Below are 12,264 nucleotides of genomic sequence, written 5' to 3' on the forward strand. Positions count from 1 at the left end.
TTCCTCAGTAAGTGAAATAGTGGCTTTGGAAAGAGGCGTCTTCAAAAGTACATTTAGCCAGATTAGGCAAGAAGCCAAACGCACCACCCTTTGTCTATACTGAGCCAACGTCTTCTATGTCACTAAATAAATAGCTGGTAAAATTAAACCAATGAAACCTCGTCCTCTGATGGACAAGAGTGCATACCTCTGTTAATATTTTGACAGCTCCCGACACAGTCTCCACAACAACTGCCACTGCAAAGGCGGGCGCAAGGCGGGGAGCAAGAGCAGCAGCGCTGGTGACTGAGAAGTCTATTTTCAATCTTAACCAGCAAAGTCACCTGGTCACTTTAGCTCCCCGAGCCACAGGGGTCCCTAAGGCGACAGTAAGGAGGTGATTCACACTCACAGGTTTGTTAAAAGGACCAATTGAGTTGGATGCAAAGACATACTCCAGTGGCTGCATACAGAACACAACTCAAGAAATGTTTGCTGAGGAAGTGAATGTCAAGAAAGTAAGTATGACTGACACATGATCTTTGAGGGCTGAAGTTTAAATGACCAGTAGAGAGTGGATCACCTCTTTCTCTCTCTCTTTTTTTCCATCTATACTTTATCCCTTTGCTTTTTACTGGCAAATTTTGGGGAATAAACTGTGATCCAAAACCGGAAACCGTTCTAAAGGAAACTTACTTCTGTTTTACAGTAAAACTCCAGAGTTAAGCTCACCCTTGGAAACATGAGCCAGTCTGTCCTCACTTAGTCTCTCCACATGCAGGGAGGTGGAGAGGGAGAGCTGGGCAGGCAGCCAGCAGAGGGGCAGAGCAGAGAGAGGCTGTGGATTCCCGCCTTAGCAAACCGGGTGGAATTAGTTTGTCAACACAGAGCTTACAATTTTAAAGACATTTTTAGCATGGTTCTGTTATTCCTTTCATGTACCTCATCCAAACAACTTTTTTTCCTGGCTACATAACACACAGTCATTTTGGTTTGGGCATGGCGGTTGTATTAGTTACTTTTCTGGCAAGGCAACGTGTAGAAGGAAGGGTTGATGTGGTCTCACATTTGCAGAGGTATGAGAGTCTATCATGATGGAGGAGTACAGCAGTGAGTGGCAGGCGTTGTGGCAGGAGCAGGAGACTAAGAGCTCACATCTCGAGTCACAAACACAAAGCAGAGAGAGCAATCAAAAAGTGGAGCGTGACTACAAGCTCTCCAATCATGCTGCTGCTGATGCAATTCCCTGACAGGGCTCCACCTCCCCAAGGTCCCACACCTCTCCAAAGACAGCCATCAACTGCAGATGTTGTTTGAATAATCTGAACCGATGGGGCCTTCCACATCTAAACCACCATAGTGGTGTACGATTATAATGCCAGAACTAACTTAGGAAGCAGAGGTATATCACCAATTTGAACTCAGGCTAGCTTACATAGCAACATCCAGGCAAGCCTTGGAGATATATACATATCTCTAAGATTTGTTTGAGACTAACTATATGTACATGTATGTGTATATATGTACATATATACATATACACACATATATCCATATATATATATGTGTGTGTGTGCATGTATATATGTATGTATACACACACACACATCTCTGAGTTCAAGGGCAGCCTGCTCTATAAAGCAAGTTCCAGGCCAATCAGGGTCAGACAGTGAGACCTCGTGTCAAAATAAATAAATAAATAAATAAATAAATAAATAAATAACATCATCAACAACAACCAAAAAAAAAAAAACCTCAAAGAAAGGATGCAGGTGCAACTCATTCATAGAGTGCTTATCTAGCAATCAGGCATGAGAAGCCTTGGGGTCCATCCCCAACATAAAAATAAAAATAAACCAAGAATAAATAGGGAAGGAATTTAGACATCTGAAATTAATTCAAGCAAGCTGAGATAACCTCCGTTCATTCATAGACTCACCACCCCACCCCACCCCAGCACAGGAAAAAACATCACTAGACAGGGGTCAATCCAAAAGAGGGAGCATCCTGCTCTCCAGCATCCTCGACTGTGTCTTTAAAAACACTGTCAGCTCAGCGACAAACACCATGTTCAAAACAATTTGGGAAGAAATGGGTTTATTTCTGCTGGTAACTTACAGAGCATCATTGAGAAAAGCCAAAGTAGAAACTCAGGACCAGAGTTTGATGCAGTAACTACAGCCAAGCTGTATTGTCTGGCTTGCTGCCAGGCTCCCTTTCAGCTACCTTTCTTATACAGCCCAGGACAGCCTACAGAGAGTCAGTACTGCTCACGGTGGCCTGGGCTATCCTATATCAATGAGCAATTGAGAAAATGTTTCACAAATATTCTAGAAGGCCAATCTGATGGAGTCAATTCATCAATTGAAGTTCCCCCTTCCAAGATGTGTCAGGCTGGAAACTAAGATTAGCAATCATTTGGCCAAATGCTTTATACTGAGCATGCTTAAGACTTCAAATATTGGGCTGGAGAGATGGCTCAGGGGTTAAGAGCACTGGCTGCTCTTCCAGAGGAGCTGAGTTAAGATTCCTATCACTCACATGGCAGCTCACAACCATCTGTAACTCCAGTTCTAGGGGATCTGATACCCTCACATAGAATCTATACAAGCAAAGCACAGTGTACATTAAATAATCTTTAAAAAAAAGACTTCAAATATCTATTTTAGCCAGACAGTAGTGGCACACACCTTTAGTCCCAGCACTCAGGAGGCAGAACCAGGCGCAGCTTTGAGTTTGAGGCCAGCCTGGTCTACAGAGTGAATTCCAAGACAGCCAAGGATATACAGGAAAACCCTGTTTCAAAAACAAATACCTTTTCTACATGTACATGACTATCTCACCCCTGGCAATGGAGTTGCTTAACTAGTAATTTGTTTCACATACACCAACAATTTTAGTTTGGCCAACCCATCCATAAATGTATAAGTAACAAATAAAAGAAACATCCTAGCCTTCCTCATCCTGGTCCTCATTCCCGAGGTTGGCCACACTCCTTCCTAGCATAAATGCTTTTGCTTCCTCGATTAAATAACACTTCTGCTTGCTGACTCACTGTGTCTTTCTATAAATTCTTTCATCAACAAGACGGTGGTGGTTTGAAAGAAAATCGCTCACCAAGGGAATGGCACTATCAGGAGTGTGGCCTTGTTGGAGGACGTGTCACTGTGGGGGTGGACTTAGAAGGCTCTTTTGTTCAAGCTTCCCTCAGTGTGACAGTCAGTCGGCCCCCTGTTGCCCACAAGATGGAGGACTCCCAGCTCCAGTCCCACTAGGTCTGCCTGTACGCCACCATGCTCCCCTCCATGATCATAATGGACTGAACCTCTGAAACTGTAGGTGAGCCACCCTCAATTGAATGTTTCCTTTATAAGAGTTGCTGTGCTCATGGTGTCTCTTCACAGCAATAGAAACCCTAACTAAGACAGAGACTGAGAGCCTGGATTGAAAGGGCTCTGCCCTCCTGCCTCAACTTACCTTACAACATATACACATTACATTGAAAACCTTTATACACATTTATATGTGTCACGTGTAATATCTATGTCATTTTACTGTGGATACCAATGCCCTGTGCTCCTTCAATCTTTCTACTTCTCCAGGTAGGTCACGTGTGTGTGTCCTTTCAAACTGAATTCCATTCATGGAATTCTGCCATGTCTATAGAAGTACCTGAAGGTTTGGGAAACAGGCAGAGAGCATGAGGGACATGAGCTTCAGTCTTTCTACCATTCACTTCTACTGGACCAAATTTGACTTAATTTATTATTATTTTCTGGTACTGAACATGGAACCTAGGTGGTTGAACATACTACTCAAATGTTCAACCACTGACCCATATCGCAAACCCTATTCTTTTTTACTATTAAGATTTTCACATAAAAATATGTTAATTGCCATAGTAACTGCACATATTGTGTATAATATGCTCTGTGTGATATTTCAGTGTATGTATACATTGTGTACTGCTTCCCATAGTCTTATCATTTTGATGTCAGAAACCTTCAAACTCAGTTCATCTAGTTCTTCATAAAATATAGAATACATTATTGTAAAATAGTCATCCTGATGTGCTACAGAACACAGTTTCTTAAAGTCTGGGTCATGATACCACAAGAGGTCATGTCAACAAATGTTAGAGTTGTAGAAAATTTAGCACTCATGTTATATTGCACTACTGTACCTTGGTTCTGAACACATGTAATTTGCACAGTGCTAACAAGCAGCACACTAAACACCTTAGATCACACTACCGTATATCATGAATTATAGTATTTACATTTTTCATTGTTTATTTGGTTTTTGGGTTTTTTTTTTTGTTTTTTTGTTTGTTTGTTTGGTTGGTTGGTTTTTTGAGGCAGGGTTTCTCTGTGTAGTTTTGGTGCCTGTCCTGGATCTCACTCTGTAGCCCAGGCTGGCCTCAAACTCACAGAGATCCACCTGGCTCTGCCTCCCAAGTGCTGGGATTAAAGGCGTGCGCCACCACTGCCCGGCTGCATTGTTTGTTTGTTAATGGGAGAGGGCATGTCTGTGCCATGGCTCACGTGTGGAGCTTAAAGTACAGCTTGTGGGAGGGAATCCATTTCCTCCTTCCACCATGTGGGTCCTGAAATCAAATTCAAGTTGTTGGATCTCACAGCAAGAGCCTTTCTTTACCTGCTGAGCCATCTTGTTGGCCTTGGAGTGTTTTCTCTACATATATTTTAAATTTGTTCTTAGTGTGTGTTTGTACATGATGTATGTGTGTAGGCCATAAGCTGTGATACTGGTGTGGGCCACATGCTTGTGATATCAGTGTGGAGGTCAGAGAATAATTTTGTAGAAATTTTTACCTACGAAAATCCTATTATTTGCGGCAAAATGGATGGAGCTGGAGGAAATTCTGTTAAATGAAATAAGTCAAATACAAAAAGGCAAATGGGGCACATCCCTTTTCCTCATATGTGGATGCTTCAATAAATAAGCCGAGTTCACTGGGTGTGTTTCTGCATGCTTGTAATGCCAGCACTCAGAAGGCGGCGTCAGAAGGATCGCCCGAAGTTTGAGGTCAGGTAAATGACACCGTAAATTCTAGATCAGCCAGGGCTATACTGTGAGAACATAGCTAAAACAACAAAACAAAAGAAAACACAAAAGGTTCAACCAAAGGTCCAACCGTAGAAGAAGTGCAGAATCATGATTAGACACTCGAAACGGGAGGAGCAGGGAGATCGAGGGACGCTGTACAAGGAAGGGGCAGAGGAGAACGGTTAGGCAGGCTTATTAAGTTTTAGTTTCTTATTGTTTTCTACTCACATCCTCTTTTCACCTGAGAAATTCTTATGTAACCCCAGGTATATAAGATAAGTATGCAAATCAAATATTTGTTGACAATACGCCATAAAGACATTTATTTTAAAACAATTATTTGTTATTGTCTTACTTACTATTCTTATTGCCAAGGATAACTTCAGGTGTATTTTGGTTCCTGGTTTGAGGACATGCAGTCCATTAGTGTGGGGGTAGAAGGGTGGTAATGCCACTGGTCAAATTTCATTCCCACTTGGGAAACAGAGACAGAGACTCCCTTATTCAGTCTGAGATCCCAGTCTGGGATGTGTGTTCCCTCCTCAGTTAAAATGTTCTGGAAACATCGTCACAGATATGCCAAGAAACATGACGCCTAGGTCATTCCAAATCGACCTAAGCTGAGAATGAATAACTTCACACATATACATAAACTTTTTACTATTTTTTAAACATGAGAACAAATTTACCAACTAATAAGATGGATGTACTTGTTCATTTTATGTAAAGAATTAAATCTTGGGAGATAATTGGTTTGGCAAGCTATAGAGCATATTTAGTATTTTTCAATTGATTTATATTCTGATTTTATAATCAGTAATGCTGAGAATACTGCTTTACATAAATACATATTACAATTTTGCAGGAGCATGCTCAAGACCATTTCAGATACTGTTGGAAATTCTGTCCTACTCCCAAGCCAGAATTAACTTAATTTTTTTAATGAAACTGAAGCCAGCAAACCAAACAGCAATTTGTAAAATTAAACACTCTAATGTAATATTCTAATATAATCTAATAATCCAAATACATGCTAATTTGATACAGATTGAGTAATGATAGGTTGAAAGTATTAAAGTTTGCTTTCTGTAATTAAATCATTATGAGAAAAATTAAACAAAAAGTGAAGAAAACTTTATGTGTACAGTACAATACAAACAATGCAGTCGGGTCAATGAGACGGCTCAGTGATTAGAAGGGCTTGTTGCACAAGCCTGGCCATCTGAACTCAATCCCTGGAACTCTTAGAAATACAGGAGAGAAAACAAACTCTACACTTTCCTTACACATCTATCTGCCTGTGGACACCTCAACTATTTCCACATATTAGCGATTGTGAATGGGTATAGAAGTATATGTGTTTCTTTGATGTTTTTAGTTTATTCCTCTTGGAGGTATATCCAGAAGTTGGACAGCTAGATTACGTGGCAATTCTAGTGACTCTACCCTATGTTGTGCAGAGCTAAGAAGTTTGAAATCATAAGAAGTTTAATAAGATACCTATAAAAAATAAGTTTGAGGGCCAGCAAGATAGCTAAGAGTAGAGGTGCTTGCTGCCCAGTCTGACTGCCTAAGTTCGATTAGCTGGACCCACATGGTGGAAGGAGAGGACTGAGTAATTCAAATGGTCCCTTGACCTACACATGCTCCCATATTACAGAGCCAGCACAGACCTACAAAGGAGTTCTAAGAAAACCCAGCAAGAAACAAAATCTCGGGACATTTTGAAAACAGCCCATAGTTTTCCCTGCATACAGAGCTACCATCAGAGGAAGTCTTCAAGGGTCAACATGTTAGAATGCAACCTCTGGCCAACGTTTGGTTGATAACTAAGCTATAAAGGCCCACTGATGATTCTTAAGGATTTGGTGTAGTTACTCTAACCTGGCTACTAATCATTCAAGGAAAATCAAACCAAACAGCAGCCACCATCAGCAGAAGAGTCAGGATCAAGAAGTGCTGTACTACATTATTTGAAAGGTACAATACTCAATAAAGAGTTGTGAGAGATTCATAGAGAAGAGAGGGTGAGACTTATATACCCAGGGAGATCGGGAGAATCAGTTAACAGTAACTTTTCCTGAATATTTCCAGATGTTGAATTTAATAGAGAAGTCTCTGAGGCAACCATCATGAATACGCTTTAAAAGTGAAGGGAACATTCACTTGTAAAGAATTAAAAGAAAGTTTGATGAAAATGACATGAAGAATGGAGATTCTCACACATGACATATAAGTCATACACAGCAAAGCTGCCTGTGAGGCTGGGGATTCGAAAATAATAGAAATTAAAAAAAATCATGCTAGGGGCTCACAGCAGATTTAAATGAGCAAGTCAATCAATGAATTTAGAAATAGAATAGAGAATAGCTATCTTGAAGAACAAGGCAAGTAAGTATAAATGAAGTATAAAATTAACAGAGCCAAATGGCTATAGAACCAATATCTAGCTCTGTACTGTGCTCATAACTTGTAAAGCTGTATAACAGCAGGGTCACCAAGGAGGAGAGAGGCAAAGAAGGGATGTTTGAGAAAAGTTTTGTATTCTACCAATTAGTGACTATGATATCAAAATAAATTGTAGTAAGTTAAGATACATATTGTAAACACTAGAAAGAGCATTCCAAAAACAGTGAAATGAATATGTTAAAAGTGAAGTACAGCCGGGCGGTGGTGGCGCGCGCCTTTAATCCCAGCACTCGGGAGGCAGAGGCAGGCGGATCTCTGTGAGTTTGAGGCCAGCCTGGGCTACCAAGTGAGTTCCAGGAAAGGCGCAAAACTACACAGAGAAACCCTGTCTTGAAAAACCAAAAAAAAAAAAAAAAAAAAAAAAAGTGAAGAACGGAGGAGTAACAATTATACAGGTAAATAGGTTTAGTCTGCATAGGGCAAATAAGGAGCAGCATACACATAAATACAAGGAGAAAAATAGAAATATATGACAAAATGGCAGACACAAATTCAACTCTATCAATAAGTCTATTAAATGAGGGCATGCAGGCAGGTTCTCTTACATCGACCGCCTAAGAGTCGCGCTGTAAGAAGCAACACCTCCTCCTCGCCTCCGCCATCCTCCCGGCAGCCGCGAAGCAGCAACCATGCGTGAGTGCATCTCCATCCACGTTGGCCAGGCTGGTGTCCAGATCGGCAATGCCTGCTGGGAACTCTACTGTCTGGAACATGGCATCCAGCCTGACGGCCAGATGCCAAGTGACAAGACCATTGGGGGAGGAGATGACTCCTTCAACACCTTCTTCAGTGAGACAGGCGCTGGCAAACATGTGCCCAGGGCCGTGTTCGTAGACCTGGAACCCACGGTTATAGATGAAGTTCGCACTGGGACCTACCGCCAGCTCTTCCACCCTGAACAGCTCATCACAGGCAAGGAAGATGCTGCCAATAACTATGCCCGGGGCCACTACACCATTGGCAAGGAGATCATTGACCTTGTCTTGGACCGAATCCGCAAGCTGGCTGACCAGTGCACAGGTCTTCAGGGCTTCTTGGTTTTCCACAGCTTTGGCGGGGGAACTGGCTCTGGGTTCACCTCCCTGCTGATGGAGAGGCTCTCTGTTGATTACGGAAAGAAGTCCAAGCTGGAGTTCTCCATCTACCCAGCCCCCCAGGTTTCCACTGCTGTGGTTGAGCCCTACAATTCCATCCTCACCACCCACACCACCCTGGAGCACTCTGATTGGGCCTTCATGGTAGACAACGAGGCCATCTATGACATCTGTCGTAGAAACCTCGACATTGAGCGCCCAACCTACACTAACCTAAATAGGTTGATAGGTCAAATTGTGCCTTCCATCACTGCTTCCCTCAGATTTGATGGGGCCCTGAATGTTGACCTGACAGAATTCCAGACCAACCTGGTGCCCTACCCTCGCATCCACTTCCCTCTGGCCACCTATGCCCCTGTCATCTCTGCTGAGAAAGCCTACCATGAGCAGTTTTCTGTAGCAGAGATCACCAATGCCTGCTTTGAGCCAGCCAACCAGATGGTGAAATGTGACCCTCGCCATGGTAAATATATGGCTTGCTGCCTGCTGTACCGTGGTGATGTGGTTCCCAAAGATGTCAATGCTGCCATTGCCACCATCAAGACCAAGCGTACCATCCAGTTTGTGGACTGGTGCCCCACTGGCTTCAAGGTTGGCATTAATTACCAGCCTCCCACTGTGGTACCTGGTGGAGACCTGGCCAAGGTCCAGAGGGCTGTGTGCATGCTGAGCAACACCACAGCCATCGCTGAGGCCTGGGCTCGCCTAGATCACAAGTTTGATCTGATGTATGCCAAGCGTGCCTTTGTGCACTGGTATGTGGGTGAGGGCATGGAGGAGGGGGAGTTCTCTGAGGCCCGTGAGGACATGGCTGCCCTGGAGAAAGATTATGAGGAAGTGGGTGTGGATTCTGTTGAAGGAGAGGGTGAGGAAGAAGGAGAAGAATACTAAATTAAATGTCATGAAGGTGCTGCTTTTACAGGGAAGTTATTCTGTTCCATCATAGAAGGTTGTGGTCTGATCAGTTAATTTGTATGTGGCAATGTATGCTTTCATACAGTTACTGACTTATGCTTTAAACGTGAATGATTTGTCATAGACCCAAGCTGTCCATCTCACTGATGGGTTTTAAATAAAATATTCCCTGTCTTAAAAAAAAATGAGGGCATACAAACACCCCACTAAAATTTCAAAATCATCAGACTAGATAAGCAGAAGTAAGCCCCAGACATGTCTTGTCTACAAAAGATACACACTTCAGAGGTAAACACACTCATTGGATGAGTGTAAGTCAAGTGATAAAACATACATCTCATGTGCATACCAATGATATAAGAATGATATTGACACAAGAGAAAATGACTTTAAGATAATAAATGTTCATTGAAACAAAAGGAGACCATCTACATGACAAAAGTTCCACGTCCTGAGAAGGATACAATAATTGTAATACTACTTGCACTTGACAGTAGAACCCCAGAGAACATGAAGAAAACCCTGACAGAATGAAATGAGTAAGAGATGAGTCAGTGATAATGGTTGGACATTTTAACATCCCACTTCCAATAACTTACAGAAAAGAAGCAAGAATGCATAGGCTTGTGTATCACTGTTAACCAACTTGACCTGGCCTTATCTATTTTCCACTCAGTGATTACAGACTATACATTTGAAAAATGAGATACAGAACATTTTCTGGATGTACTATGCACTGAGCCATGAAAGAAGTTACAATAAAATTGAAGAAGATTCAAGTCTCTTATGTACATTATGACCTTAATTAAATCAGAGATTTATAGCAGAAAGTTATCTGAGAATATCCAATATTGGGAAATTAAACAAGATACTTCTAAATAACATTGGTGTCAAAGCAAGACTTGAAAGTATAGCTAGACAAAGTCTCAGTGTAGCTCTGACTGTCCTGAAACTTACTATGCAGACTAGGCTGGCCTAGAACTCACAGAGACCCACCTGCCTCTGTGTCTCAAACATTTATGTATTTTTTGTATATTTGTTTTTGTTTTATTGTTGTTGTTTTGGTTTTTGTTTTGTTTTGAAGCAGAGTTATATAGCCCAAACTGCCTTTCAACTTCCTATGTAGCCACTGCTGACCTTGAACTCTAAATCTTCCAGCCTCTGTCTCCAAAACGCTGAGATTACACCTGCGTACTACCACACCCACCTTAGTCAAAATATTTTTACATGAATAAAACTGACTCCGTCTATATGAATTTACAGGATTGATTAAAGGGGACATGTACAACTTTAAATATTTGTAGCAAAAATAAAAGGTCCAAATCAATAACATAAACTTCACCTTAAGAAGCTGGAAGCAATTAAAAAAAACAAAACAAGCAGGAAACAGATAATAAGTACCCTCTCAGTAATAAATGAAACAGAAAAACAAATTTAGGAAATCTCAGAAAGCAAAAGTTGACTTTTGGAGGGAAAGAGTGGTAATATTGGCAAAAATCCATACTAGATTGATGAAGAAAATAAGAGAGAAGATGAATTGGAGAGAAACTATTGCTATTAACATCTAGAGTTTTAAATGCCTATAAGGTCTTACTGGAAACTAGTTTATTTCAAAGGATTAGATAATTTAAATGAAATGATACAATCCTGAGAAAGCCAAAATTGGCCAAAACTGACTTAAGAAAAAAATTTAAACCCGAATAGACCTTAAACTACTTTATCAATTTATTTTACTTCATTTGTAGGATTAAGACAAGGTTTCACTCTGTAGCCTAGGTGGGCCAGAAACTCACTATGTGGCCTAAGTGCATCTCAAACTGGTGGCAAACCTCTGCTTCAATCCCCCAAATGCTGAGGTTACCCACATCCATGCCTTACTTTAAAATCTTAATCAGAGACTTGGTATCTTCCCATAAAGAAAGCCCAGGCCAGCAGGGCTATTGGGCAAATTCTAACACTCAAGGATGAAACAACATCAGTCCTCCACAAGTACATTCAGGAAACAGTGTAGGGATCATTTCATCTACCCTTCCCAGTGTAAAGCTGGGAACAGAGGTGAACACCTGGACTCCCATTGCTCTGTTGACAGAGGTGGGAGAATCAAAAATTCTAGGCCATCCTAGGCTACAGAGTGATTTGAGATCCAGCTTCAGTCTTAAAGAATAAAAGAAGAGGAAGAGAAGAAGGTGACCAAGGGGGAGAGGAGGAGAAAGCTACTGGATGAAGAAAAAAACCCAGTAGAACCCTGATATATGGAAATAAATCAATGACACCACAAGAGGGGAAAACCCACAGAGCAACATCTTTTTGAAGGAGAACAAACAGAAATCAACAATGTATGAAACAGATTATGCAAGCTGACTGAGTGTTATTTATCCCAGGAACGCAACATCGGTTTAACATTTAAACTCAATTAATGTGATGCATGTGGCTGGCAGAATAATGGCTCTTCAATGTGTCCATGCTCTAATTCACAAATACTATGAATACATGACAGTACGTGGCCAAGGAAAATTAAGGTTATAGATGGCATTAAAATTGCTAATCTGCTAACCACAATAGGGAGATTTCCCTGGATTATCTAGGTATGCCCAATATAATCATAAGAATCCTTAGAAATGGAAGAGGGGTGGGGCAGAGGAGAGAATGATGTCCCACAACAAAGATTGGACCTGCTATTGATATCTTTCAAAATAGGGAGTTGTGAACCAAAGCTCAGAGATGATCATGAAGTGATATA

The 12,264-nt window shown here is 41.3% G+C and overlaps 1 protein-coding gene across 1 annotated transcript; it reads left to right on the top strand.

The window, feature by feature from the left end:
- Positions 1-8,046: 8,046 nt before the first annotated feature.
- On the top strand, positions 8,047-9,543 carry LOC128111143 (tubulin alpha-1A chain-like). The gene has a single exon (XM_052739418.1). The coding sequence runs from the start codon at positions 8,145-8,147 to the stop codon at positions 9,498-9,500; it is 1,356 nt and encodes a 451-aa protein (XP_052595378.1). The 5' UTR covers positions 8,047-8,144; the 3' UTR covers positions 9,501-9,543.
- Positions 9,544-12,264: the final 2,721 nt, after the last annotated feature.

The sequence above is a fragment of the Peromyscus californicus genome, unplaced genomic scaffold (genome assembly GCF_007827085.1).
Source record: "Peromyscus californicus insignis strain IS unplaced genomic scaffold, ASM782708v3 Scaffold_10__1_contigs__length_136768540, whole genome shotgun sequence".
In the NCBI taxonomy this organism is placed as follows: Eukaryota; Metazoa; Chordata; class Mammalia; order Rodentia; family Cricetidae; genus Peromyscus; species Peromyscus californicus.